The sequence below is a fragment of the Scomber scombrus genome, chromosome 21 (assembly GCF_963691925.1).
Source record: "Scomber scombrus chromosome 21, fScoSco1.1, whole genome shotgun sequence".
Taxonomy (NCBI): Eukaryota; Metazoa; Chordata; class Actinopteri; order Scombriformes; family Scombridae; genus Scomber; species Scomber scombrus.
The window spans coordinates 12133828-12147891 of NC_084990.1; the positions used below are offsets into that span (position 1 = coordinate 12133828).

Sequence of the window (14064 nt, forward strand, 5' to 3'; positions counted from 1 at the left end):
TTTATGTTAGGAGTTGAAATATTTGGATTACTCAGCCACCGAGAAGCAATCATGCGTAACTGACAAAATAAACTGACATCATACACTAGATATATCCCATTTAATCTCATTAACAACGGGATTGTATTTATTTTTATATATATAGTTATAAATAGGCATAATTAGCTGCCTGAATATTTCCCCCTGTGCAAGAAACAAGTGACATAATATCGAGGAGGTGTTTTCTTTCTGAGATACCATTTTAAATACGTAATCAAAAGGTGTTGAAATGCATAATTGTCCCACAATCAATGACAATAGATGCTTTTGTGATATCTTGTAAAAATATTCCACTCCTAACTGTTTCTCAACCTTGGGACGTAACAGGTATTGGCATTCTTCCTTACTAGGTGTGCGACTGGTTTGACAACATCTTTGACAGGAAAACAGAAGAAGTGAAAGAAAGCTTCAATATTTAAACAAAAATGGAACTGTAAAAATCATTATAGTTTTAATGATGCAATATTAGAGCACTTCTAACAGTTTCAATTCCAGATATCACATTAAAAAAGGAGGGAATTAATATTTTAATATTGTTATGCACTCTGTTTTAATCCAACGTGTTTATGTTGGCAGCTAACCTCACTTTACTTTTGATTCTTACAGCTTTGTATGAAATAAAATCAATAGATTATTTCATATTTTTTCCCTAAAAATGAAAGAAAAGGAACAAGGAAACTGCCCAGTTTATTGGTTGACTGGTATGCGGGGTGCTTTATGGGAGGGGCACACCTCATGGCAAGTGACAGGTCAAACTAAGTATATAAAGAGGGACAAACAAGGACTTTGCAGTCACAAAAATGGCCTTGAGGAAATGGATCTGCATATTGGCTCTTACAAGCCTTTTATCTGCAGGTAAGTCACACTTAGATTAGATTGATCTCTTCGTTGAGCTGTAGATGCTCTCAAAGTAGTTACACTACTATACAAGAGGAAACTAGTTTAGAAATTTAAAACAATTTACCTGGCTACGAGTTTTGGCTTGACTGAACCTTATAAGTACAGTGCAGTGGCTAGATGTAGTGTAATAATATACTGTATAGTATTAACACCTCCACACATCTATTATTAACACCTCCACTGAAGTGATTTTGTGGCAAGGATTTTAATTTTGGATTTAGTGTTTGTATACTTTAACTCATTAATAATTATCATACATTCTGAGATGGTTTATAAAACATAATACGGTAAGATGGTGGTTAACGTGCAAATTTTACTACTTTTACATAATTTTTCCCAAAGAAAAACTGTTGGTGAAAAGGTTAATGGAGCTGGACATAGTGTGTTTTTGTTTGGTGTTTTTTTGGAAATGGTCCACTGAGATTAATATGACTGACTCATTTGTGTTGTATTTTTTTCCAGAATCACATGCTCAGCTCAATGGTAAGATTCACTTCAGACATGATATTGCATCTGCATTTTCAAGGGGTTTATTAGTCTTTTGATCTACTGATACAGTGAAAAAGAGATTTTATGAAGATGTTTTTTTTTTCTATTCGTCTGACGTCTGGCCGTATTGATATCTTTTCCAGCATGTGGCACTGCTCCATTGAACGCACGGATAGTTGGAGGTGAAGATGCTCCAGCAGGAAGTTGGCCCTGGCAGGCTAGTCTGCAGAGATTTGGCAGGCATGTTTGTGGTGGTTCCCTCATCAATAAAGAGTGGGTGATGTCTGCTGCTCACTGCTTCTCCAGGTGGGTGACACAGGCCTAACCTCAGTATATATTGCTGAAATCAATCAATCATGATTTGAGTTTGACTAATATTTGTGTATGAAGGCAATACTTGGATTTTTTGCAAACACAGTGCACTGTGTATTTTACTATTTGTATTTCATATTTTACTTTCATCTCAAACCAACCAGGTTTGATCATTGTGTTAGGTTGACAAAAACAGCAAGGCAATAATATAAATGTGTTACTGCCAGCTTATGACAGCAACACCAATTACAACAACATCAATCTGCTCAGACTCATCTCAGCAGCTAAATTCACAGACATCATTAGATTCACAAGATATACTATTGCTGAACTTCTGTATATCTTTGTATACTGTTATTTTCTTTCATGTTGTTGGAATATATACTCATTTACACATCACAATAACGCAGTTCATTTGTCTGGGCACTGAAGCAGATCTATAAATGGTCAATTTAATGGCCATATCCAAACGAGTAAACTGACTACACAAGTGAATCTAATTCTGCATTATTTTTTTCTATATTTCAGACAATATTTTTATAACTCTCTTGACTCCTATTTTTCTTAAAATCACTGCAATTCATAATTTTTTCTGTAGTACCAACACAAAAAGATGGCAGGTTTCACTTGGTCGTCAGAACCTGCAGGGCACAAACCTAAACGAAGTGACCAGAACTGTTGCCAGAATCATTTTGCATCCAAACTATGACAGCAACACCAACAACAACGACATTGCTCTGCTCAAACTCTCCTCACCAGTCAAATTCACGGACTACATCAGGCCTGTGTGTCTGGCAGCCAGCAGCAGTGTTTTCAACAATGGCACTGATAGCTGGGTCACTGGCTGGGGTGCAGTCAAGGAGGGAGGTGAGTCTGCTTGTGTTGCTGACAAGCTGTTTTTTTTAGTGCAGTGTTCATGTCATCTAGAGTTTGTAGCGAAATGTTTGATTTGTTTCTCTTCTGGTTGGTTCCTCAGTGTCATTACCGTTCCCTGAAACTCTACAAGAGGTGGAGGTGCCAGTTCTGGGAAACAGACAGTGTAACTGTCTCAATGGAGTCGGCACAGTCACAGACAACATGATCTGTGCTGGTGTTCTGGCAGGAGGCAAGGACTCATGTCAGGTAGCTGTTTCTTTTCATTTGTCGCTGATTAGTAAACGCTTTCAAGATTTTCTGAGATTCTCAGACGTTCTCTGTTCTTCTCCTCAGGGTGACTCGGGAGGTCCAATGGTGAACAAGCAGGGCGATGTGTGGGTCCAGTCTGGAATCGTTAGTTTTGGTTTTGGCTGTGCTCGGCCCAATCTGCCAGGAGTCTACTCCAGAGTGTCCAGTTACACGTACTGGATCAACTCCCATATCACGTCTGATAAGCCAGGCTTTGTCCAGTTCGCCTCAAGTGGGCTGGATGCTGACAGCAGCTACACCTGTCCTGGTCTGCCACCTCCTGTCATAACTATTACTACTACTGATGCTACTGCAGGATCAGATATTACAACATCAGATCCAGTATCCAGCATGTCAAGTGCTGAATGTAAGTAACCCCACTACCACAGAATTGGGAATATAATTGTAATTTAACTTCTTATTTGTACAATTAATAAAAAGTCAGCCAACTTTTTCAAAAGGCGTGAACTCTTTAAGCTTTCCTGTTTTTGGCGCCCCCAAGTGGCAGAATGAAAAATGACAGACAGAAGCCCCACATAGTGGCTTCAAACAGTTATACTTTATTAAAGCTGTCATGTATCAAATGTGCAATTATAACATCTTTCAAATTATTCTGATGATACAAAGCATTGGTTGTAGTAAAATGAAACAATCCTAATGACAACTGGTGCAGCCTGTGTAACTGCGTGATTACCTCAGTATGTGGTGGCACACATTATTGTTTGCTGTCTGATTTTATACTGCTGTTATCATTTGCCATAGACTTTACATGCAGGAACTTAAGCTAGATATCATGGTATTTCATTATTCCGATTATGAAATACTTAATAATATGTGTTTGTCATGAGTGCTGCTCCACACTACAAACAATAAGAAACCTTTTGTAGATATTGCGAAGCAGTCTGCGAGACCAATTCAACAAGCACTTATTAGGGCACATTTTTTTCAGTGTGTGGCATCACTCCACTGAACATACGGATAGTTGGAGGTGAAGATGCTCCAGCAGGAAGTTGGCCCTGGCAGGTTAGTCTGCAGAGATTTGGCAGCCATGTTTGTGGTGGTTCCCTCATCAACAGTGAGTGGGTGATGTCTGCTGCTCACTGCTTCTCCAGGTGAGAAACTCTAATATAATTAGTGATATATTTTTTCTGTATTTCAGTCTATGCTTTGGAAATATATTTGGTTTACATTCTTCCAAAAACCAATGCCAATGTATCGTTTTTTCTGTAGTACCAACACAAATAGATGGCAGGTTTCCCTTGGTCGTCAGAACCTGCAGGGCACAAACCCAAACGAAGTGACCAGAACTGTTGCCAGAATCATTTTGCATCCAAACTATGACAGCAACACCAACAACAACGACATTGCTCTGCTCAAACTCTCCTCACCAGTCAAATTCACGGACTACATCAGACCTGTGTGTCTGGCAGCCAGCAGCAGTGTTTTCAACAATGGCACTGATAGCTGGGTCACTGGCTGGGGTGCAGTCAAGGAGGGAGGTGAGTCTGCTTGTGTTGCTGACAAGCTGTTTTTTTTTAGTGCAGTGTTCATGTCATCTAGAGTTTGTAGCGAAATGTTTGATTTGTTTCTCTTCTGGTTGGTTCCTCAGTGTCATTACCGTTCCCTGAAACTCTACAAGAGGTGGAGGTGCCAGTTCTGGGAAACAGACAGTGTAACTGTCTCAATGGAGTCGGCACAGTCACAGACAACATGATCTGTGCTGGTGTTCTGGCAGGAGGCAAGGACTCATGTCAGGTAGCTGTTTCTTTTCATTTGTCGCTGATTAGTAAACGCTTTCAAGATTTTCTGAGATTCTCAGACGTTCCCTGTTCTTCTCCTCAGGGTGACTCGGGAGGTCCAATGGTGAACAAGCAGGGCGATGTGTGGGTCCAGTCTGGAATCGTTAGTTTTGGTTTTGGCTGTGCTCGGCCCAATCTGCCAGGAGTCTACTCCAGAGTGTCCAGTTACACGTACTGGATCAACTCCCATATCACGTCTGATAAGCCAGGCTTTGTCCAGTTCGCCTCAAGTGGGCTGGATGCTGACAGCAGCTACACCTGTCCTGGTCTGCCACCTCCTGTCATAACTATTACTACTACTGATGCTACTGCAGGATCAGATATTACAACATCAGATCCAGTATCCAGCATGTCAAGTGCTGAATGTAAGTAACCCCACTACCACAGAATTGGGAAGATAAATGTAATTTAACTTCTTATTTGCACAATTAATAAAAAGTCAGCCAACTTTTTCAAAAGGCGTGAACTCTTTAAGCTTTCCTGTTTTTGGCGCCCCCAAGCGGCAGAATGAAAAATGACAGACAGAAGCCCCACATAGTGGCTTCAAACAGTTATACTTTATTAAAGCTGTCATGTATCAAATGTGCAATTATAACATCTTTCAAATTATTCTGATGATACAAAGCATTGGTTGTAGTAAAATGAAACAATCCTAATGACAACTGGTGCAGCCTGTGTAACTGCGTGATTACCTCAGTATGTGGTGGCACACATTATTGTTTGCTGTCTGATTTTATACTGCTGTTATCATTTGCCATAGACTTTACATGCAGGAACTTAAGCTAGATATCATGGTATTTAATTATTCCGATTATGAAATACTTAATAATATGTGTTTGTCATGAGTGCTGCTCCACACTACAAACAATAAGAAACCTTTTGTAGATATTGCGAAGCAGTCTGCGAGACCAATTCAACAAGCACTTATTAGGGCCCATTTTTTTCAGTGTGTGGCATCACTCCACTGAACATACGGATAGTTGGAGGTGAAGATGCTCCAGCAGGAAGTTGGCCCTGGCAGGTTAGTCTGCAGAGATTTGGCAGCCATGTTTGTGGTGGTTCCCTCATCAACAGTGAGTGGGTGATGTCTGCTGCTCACTGCTTCTCCAGGTGAGAAACTCTAATATAATTAGTGATATATTTTTTCTGTATTTCAGTCTATGCTTTGGAAATATATTTGGTTTACATTCTTCCAAAAACCAATGCCAATGTATCGTTTTTTCTGTAGTACCAACACAAATAGATGGCAGGTTTCCCTTGGTCGTCAGAACCTGCAGGGCACAAACCCAAACGAAGTGACCAGAACTGTTGCCAGAATCATTTTGCATCCAAACTACGACAGCAACACCAACAACAACGACATTGCTCTGCTCAAACTCTCCTCACCAGTCAAATTCACGGACTACATCAGACCTGTGTGTCTGGCAGCCAGCAGCAGTGTTTTCAACAATGGCACTGATAGCTGGGTCACTGGCTGGGGTGCAGTCAAGGAGGGAGGTGAGTCTGCTTGTGTTGCTGACAAGCTGTTTTTTTTTAGTGCAGTGTTCATGTCATCTAGAGTTTGTAGCGAAATGTTTGATTTGTTTCTCTTCTGGTTGGTTCCTCAGTGTCATTACCGTTCCCTGAAACTCTACAAGAGGTGGAGGTGCCAGTTCTGGGAAACAGACAGTGTAACTGTCTCAATGGAGTCGGCACAGTCACAGACAACATGATCTGTGCTGGTGTTCTGGCAGGAGGCAAGGACTCATGTCAGGTAGCTGTTTCTTTTCATTTGTCGCTGATTAGTAAACGCTTTCAAGATTTTCTGAGATTCTCAGACGTTCCCTGTTCTTCTCCTCAGGGTGACTCGGGAGGTCCAATGGTGAACAAGCAGGGCGATGTGTGGGTCCAGTCTGGAATCGTTAGTTTTGGTTTTGGCTGTGCTCGGCCCAATCTGCCAGGAGTCTACTCCAGAGTGTCCAGTTACACGTACTGGATCAACTCCCATATCACGTCTGATAAGCCAGGCTTTGTCCAGTTCGCCTCAAGTGGGCTGGATGCTGACAGCAGCTACACCTGTCCTGGTCTGCCACCTCCTGTCATAACTATTACTACTACTGATGCTACTGCAGGATCAGATATTACAACATCAGATCCAGTATCCAGCATGTCAAGTGCTGAATGTAAGTAACCCCACTACCACAGAATTGGGAAGATAAATGTAATTTAACTTCTTATTTGCACAATTAATAAAAAGTCAGCCAACTTTTTCAAAAGGCGTGAACTCTTTAAGCTTTCCTGTTTTTGGCGCCCCCAAGCGGCAGAATGAAAAATGACAGACAGAAGCCCCACATAGTGGCTTCAAACAGTTATACTTTATTAAAGCTGTCATGTATCAAATGTGCAATTATAACATCTTTCAAATTATTCTGATGATACAAAGCATTGGTTGTAGTAAAATGAAACAATCCTAATGACAACTGGTGCAGCCTGTGTAACTGCGTGATTACCTCAGTATGTGGTGGCACACATTATTGTTTGCTGTCTGATTTTATACTGCTGTTATCATTTGCCATAGACTTTACATGCAGGAACTTAAGCTAGATATCATGGTATTTCATTATTCCGATTATGAAATACTTAATAATATGTGTTTGTCATGAGTGCTGCTCCACACTACAAACAATAAGAAACCTTTTGTAGATATTGCGAAGCAGTCTGCGAGACCAATTCAACAAGCACTTATTAGGGCCCATTTTTTTCAGTGTGTGGCATCACTCCACTGAACATACGGATAGTTGGAGGTGAAGATGCTCCAGCAGGAAGTTGGCCCTGGCAGGTTAGTCTGCAGAGATTTGGCAGCCATGTTTGTGGTGGTTCCCTCATCAACAGTGAGTGGGTGATGTCTGCTGCTCACTGCTTCTCCAGGTGAGAAACTCTAATATAATTAGTGATATATTTTTTCTGTATTTCAGTCTATGCTTTGGAAATATATTTGGTTTACATTCTTCCAAAAACCAATGCCAATGTATCGTTTTTTCTGTAGTACCAACACAAATAGATGGCAGGTTTCCCTTGGTCGTCAGAACCTGCAGGGCACAAACCCAAACGAAGTGACCAGAACTGTTGCCAGAATCATTTTGCATCCAAACTACGACAGCAACACCAACAACAACGACATTGCTCTGCTCAAACTCTCCTCACCAGTCAAATTCACGGACTACATCAGACCTGTGTGTCTGGCAGCCAGCAGCAGTGTTTTCAACAATGGCACTGATAGCTGGGTCACTGGCTGGGGTGCAGTCAAGGAGGGAGGTGAGTCTGCTTGTGTTGCTGACAAGCTGTTTTTTTTTAGTGCAGTGTTCATGTCATCTAGAGTTTGTAGCGAAATGTTTGATTTGTTTCTCTTCTGGTTGGTTCCTCAGTGTCATTACCGTTCCCTGAAACTCTACAAGAGGTGGAGGTGCCAGTTCTGGGAAACAGACAGTGTAACTGTCTCAATGGAGTCGGCACAGTCACAGACAACATGATCTGTGCTGGTGTTCTGGCAGGAGGCAAGGACTCATGTCAGGTAGCTGTTTCTTTTCATTTGTCGCTGATTAGTAAACGCTTTCAAGATTTTCTGAGATTCTCAGACGTTCCCTGTTCTTCTCCTCAGGGTGACTCGGGAGGTCCAATGGTGAACAAGCAGGGCGATGTGTGGGTCCAGTCTGGAATCGTTAGTTTTGGTTTTGGCTGTGCTCGGCCCAATCTGCCAGGAGTCTACTCCAGAGTGTCCAGTTACACGTACTGGATCAACTCCCATATCACGTCTGATAAGCCAGGCTTTGTCCAGTTCGCCTCAAGTGGGCTGGATGCTGACAGCAGCTACACCTGTCCTGGTCTGCCACCTCCTGTCATAACTATTACTACTACTGATGCTACTGCAGGATCAGATATTACAACATCAGATCCAGTATCCAGCATGTCAAGTGCTGAATGTAAGTAACCCCACTACCACAGAATTGGGAAGATAAATGTAATTTAACTTCTTATTTGCACAATTAATAAAAAGTCAGCCAACTTTTTCAAAAGGCGTGAACTCTTTAAGCTTTCCTGTTTTTGGCGCCCCCAAGTGGCAGAATGAAAAATGACAGACAGAAGCCCCACATAGTGGCTTCAAACAGTTATACTTTATTAAAGCTGTCATGTATCAAATGTGCAATTATAACATCTTTCAAATTATTCTGATGATACAAAGCATTGGTTGTAGTAAAATGAAACAATCCTAATGACAACTGGTGCAGCCTGTGTAACTGCGTGATTACCTCAGTATGTGGTGGCACACATTATTGTTTGCTGTCTGATTTTATACTGCTGTTATCATTTGCCATAGACTTTACATGCAGGAACTTAAGCTAGATATCATGGTATTTAATTATTCCGATTATGAAATACTTAATAATATGTGTTTGTCATGAGTGCTGCTCCACACTACAAACAATAAGAAACCTTTTGTAGATATTGCGAAGCAGTCTGCGAGACCAATTCAACAAGCACTTATTAGGGCACATTTTTTTCAGTGTGTGGCATCACTCCACTGAACATACGGATAGTTGGAGGTGAAGATGCTCCAGCAGGAAGTTGGCCCTGGCAGGTTAGTCTGCAGAGATTTGGCAGCCATGTTTGTGGTGGTTCCCTCATCAACAGTGAGTGGGTGATGTCTGCTGCTCACTGCTTCTCCAGGTGAGAAACTCTAATATAATTAGTGATATATTTTTTCTGTATTTCAGTCTATGCTTTGGAAATATATTTGGTTTACATTCTTCCAAAAACCAATGCCAATGTATCGTTTTTTCTGTAGTACCAACACAAATAGATGGCAGGTTTCCCTTGGTCGTCAGAACCTGCAGGGCACAAACCCAAACGAAGTGACCAGAACTGTTGCCAGAATCATTTTGCATCCAAACTATGACAGCAACACCAACAACAACGACATTGCTCTGCTCAAACTCTCCTCACCAGTCAAATTCACGGACTACATCAGACCTGTGTGTCTGGCAGCCAGCAGCAGTGTTTTCAACAATGGCACTGATAGCTGGGTCACTGGCTGGGGTGCAGTCAAGGAGGGAGGTGAGTCTGCTTGTGTTGCTGACAAGCTGTTTTTTTTTAGTGCAGTGTTCATGTCATCTAGAGTTTGTAGCGAAATGTTTGATTTGTTTCTCTTCTGGTTGGTTCCTCAGTGTCATTACCGTTCCCTGAAACTCTACAAGAGGTGGAGGTGCCAGTTCTGGGAAACACACAGTGTAACTGTCTCAATGGAGTCGGCACAGTCACAGACAACATGATCTGTGCTGGTGTTCTGGCAGGAGGCAAGGACTCATGTCAGGTAGCTGTTTCTTTTCATTTGTCGCTGATTAGTAAACGCTTTCAAGATTTTCTGAGATTCTCAGACGTTCCCTGTTCTTCTCCTCAGGGTGACTCGGGAGGTCCAATGGTGAACAAGCAGGGCGATGTGTGGGTCCAGTCTGGAATCGTTAGTTTTGGTTTTGGCTGTGCTCGGCCCAATCTGCCAGGAGTCTACTCCAGAGTGTCCAGTTACACGTACTGGATCAACTCCCATATCACGTCTGATAAGCCAGGCTTTGTCCAGTTCGCCTCAAGTGGGCTGGATGCTGACAGCAGCTACACCTGTCCTGGTCTGCCACCTCCTGTCATAACTATTACTACTACTGATGCTACTGCAGGATCAGATATTACAACATCAGATCCAGTATCCAGCATGTCAAGTGCTGAATGTAAGTAACCCCACTACCACAGAATTGGGAAGATAAATGTAATTTAACTTCTTATTTGCACAATTAATAAAAAGTCAGCCAACTTTTTCAAAAGGCGTGAACTCTTTAAGCTTTCCTGTTTTTGGCGCCCCCAAGCGGCAGAATGAAAAATGACAGACAGAAGCCCCACATAGTGGCTTCAAACAGTTATACTTTATTAAAGCTGTCATGTATCAAATGTGCAATTATAACATCTTTCAAATTATTCTGATGATACAAAGCATTGGTTGTAGTAAAATGAAACAATCCTAATGACAACTGGTGCAGCCTGTGTAACTGCGTGATTACCTCAGTATGTGGTGGCACACATTATTGTTTGCTGTCTGATTTTATACTGCTGTTATCATTTGCCATAGACTTTACATGCAGGAACTTAAGCTAGATATCATGGTATTTAATTATTCCGATTATGAAATACTTAATAATATGTGTTTGTCATGAGTGCTGCTCCACACTACAAACAATAAGAAACCTTTTGTAGATATTGCGAAGCAGTCTGCGAGACCAATTCAACAAGCACTTATTAGGGCACATTTTTTTCAGTGTGTGGCATCACTCCACTGAACATACGGATAGTTGGAGGTGAAGATGCTCCAGCAGGAAGTTGGCCCTGGCAGGTTAGTCTGCAGAGATTTGGCAGCCATGTTTGTGGTGGTTCCCTCATCAACAGTGAGTGGGTGATGTCTGCTGCTCACTGCTTCTCCAGGTGAGAAACTCTAATATAATTAGTGATATATTTTTTCTGTATTTCAGTCTATGCTTTGGAAATATATTTGGTTTACATTCTTCCAAAAACCAATGCCAATGTATCGTTTTTTCTGTAGTACCAACACAAATAGATGGCAGGTTTCCCTTGGTCGTCAGAACCTGCAGGGCACAAACCCAAACGAAGTGACCAGAACTGTTGCCAGAATCATTTTGCATCCAAACTATGACAGCAACACCAACAACAACGACATTGCTCTGCTCAAACTCTCCTCACCAGTCAAATTCACGGACTACATCAGACCTGTGTGTCTGGCAGCCAGCAGCAGTGTTTTCAACAATGGCACTGATAGCTGGGTCACTGGCTGGGGTGCAGTCAAGGAGGGAGGTGAGTCTGCTTGTGTTGCTGACAAGCTGTTTTTTTTTAGTGCAGTGTTCATGTCATCTAGAGTTTGTAGCGAAATGTTTGATTTGTTTCTCTTCTGGTTGGTTCCTCAGTGTCATTACCGTTCCCTGAAACTCTACAAGAGGTGGAGGTGCCAGTTCTGGGAAACACACAGTGTAACTGTCTCAATGGAGTCGGCACAGTCACAGACAACATGATCTGTGCTGGTGTTCTGGCAGGAGGCAAGGACTCATGTCAGGTAGCTGTTTCTTTTCATTTGTCGCTGATTAGTAAACGCTTTCAAGATTTTCTGAGATTCTCAGACGTTCCCTGTTCTTCTCCTCAGGGTGACTCGGGAGGTCCAATGGTGAACAAGCAGGGCGATGTGTGGGTCCAGTCTGGAATCGTTAGTTTTGGTTTTGGCTGTGCTCGGCCCAATCTGCCAGGAGTCTACTCCAGAGTGTCCAGTTACACGTACTGGATCAACTCCCATATCACGTCTGATAAGCCAGGCTTTGTCCAGTTCGCCTCAAGTGGGCTGGATGCTGACAGCAGCTACACCTGTCCTGGTCTGCCACCTCCTGTCATAACTATTACTACTACTGATGCTACTGCAGGATCAGATATTACAACATCAGATCCAGTATCCAGCATGTCAAGTGCTGAATGTAAGTAACCCCACTACCACAGAATTGGGAAGATAAATGTAATTTAACTTCTTATTTGCACAATTAATAAAAAGTCAGCCAACTTTTTCAAAAGGCGTGAACTCTTTAAGCTTTCCTGTTTTTGGCGCCCCCAAGCGGCAGAATGAAAAATGACAGACAGAAGCCCCACATAGTGGCTTCAAACAGTTATACTTTATTAAAGCTGTCATGTATCAAATGTGCAATTATAACATCTTTCAAATTATTCTGATGATACAAAGCATTGGTTGTAGTAAAATGAAACAATCCTAATGACAACTGGTGCAGCCTGTGTAACTGGGTGATTACCTCAGTATGTGGTGGCACACATTATTGTTTGCTGTCTGATTTTATACTGCTGTTATCATTTGCCATAGACTTTACATGCAGGAACTTAAGCTAGATATCATGGTATTTAATTATTCCGATTATGAAATACTTAATAATATGTGTTTGTCATGAGTGCTGCTCCACACTACAAACAATAAGAAACCTTTTGTAGATATTGCGAAGCAGTCTGCGAGACCAATTCAACAAGCACTTATTAGGGCCCATTTTTTTCAGTGTGTGGCATCACTCCACTGAACATACGGATAGTTGGAGGTGAAGATGCTCCAGCAGGAAGTTGGCCCTGGCAGGTTAGTCTGCAGAGATTTGGCAGCCATGTTTGTGGTGGTTCCCTCATCAACAGTGAGTGGGTGATGTCTGCTGCTCACTGCTTCTCCAGGTGAGAAACTCTAATATAATTAGTGATATATTTTTTCTGTATTTCAGTCTATGCTTTGGAAATATATTTGGTTTACATTCTTCCAAAAACCAATGCCAATGTATCGTTTTTTCTGTAGTACCAACACAAATAGATGGCAGGTTTCCCTTGGTCGTCAGAACCTGCAGGGCACAAACCCAAACGAAGTGACCAGAACTGTTGCCAGAATCATTTTGCATCCAAACTATGACAGCAACACCAACAACAACGACATTGCTCTGCTCAAACTCTCCTCACCAGTCAAATTCACGGACTACATCAGACCTGTGTGTCTGGCAGCCAGCAGCAGTGTTTTCAACAATGGCACTGATAGCTGGGTCACTGGCTGGGGTGCAGTCAAGGAGGGAGGTGAGTCTGCTTGTGTTGCTGACAAGCTGTTTTTTTTTAGTGCCGTGTTCATGTCATCTAGAGTTTGTAGCGAAATGTTTGATTTGTTTCTCTTCTGGTTGGTTCCTCAGTGTCATTACCGTTCCCTGAAACACTACAAGAGGTGGAGGTGCCAGTTCTGGGAAACAGACAGTGTAACTGTCTCAATGGAGTCGGCACAGTCACAGACAACATGATCTGTGCTGGTGTTCTGGCAGGAGGCAAGGACTCATGTCAGGTAGCTGTTTCTTTTCATTTGTCGCTGATTAGTAAACGCTTTCAAGATTTTCTGAGATTCTCAGACGTTCCCTGTTCTTCTCCTCAGGGTGACTCGGGAGGTCCAATGGTGAACAAGCAGGGCGATGTGTGGGTCCAGTCTGGAATCGTTAGTTTTGGTTTTGGCTGTGCTCGGCCCAATCTGCCAGGAGTCTACTCCAGAGTGTCCAGTTACACGTACTGGATCAACTCCCATATCACGTCTGATAAGCCAGGCTTTGTCCAGTTCGCCTCAAGTGGGCTGGATGCTGACAGCAGCTACACCTGTCCTGGTCTGCCACCTCCTGTCATAACTATTACTACTACTGATGCTACTGCAGGATCAGATATTACAACATCAGATCCAGTATCCAGCATGTCAAGTGCTGAATGTAAGTAACCC

At 42.2% G+C, this 14064-nt stretch overlaps 1 protein-coding gene and 1 pseudogene across 1 annotated transcript; both read left to right on the forward strand.

The window, feature by feature from the left end:
- The first annotated feature begins 839 nt into the window (after positions 1–839).
- On the forward strand, positions 840–6873 carry LOC134003869 (transmembrane protease serine 9-like). The gene is given in 12 exon segments (XM_062443220.1): positions 840–894; positions 1402–1422; positions 1572–1734; positions 2339–2607; positions 2717–2862; positions 2950–3246; positions 3838–4016; positions 4135–4403; positions 4514–5068; positions 5651–5835; positions 5954–6200; positions 6311–6873. Coding segments are annotated over 12 exon segments (2949 nt in total).
- A 282-nt stretch (positions 6874–7155) lies between these two features.
- Positions 7156–14061, forward strand: LOC134003870 (transmembrane protease serine 9-like; annotated as a pseudogene).
- The last annotated feature ends 3 nt before the right edge of the window (positions 14062–14064 follow it).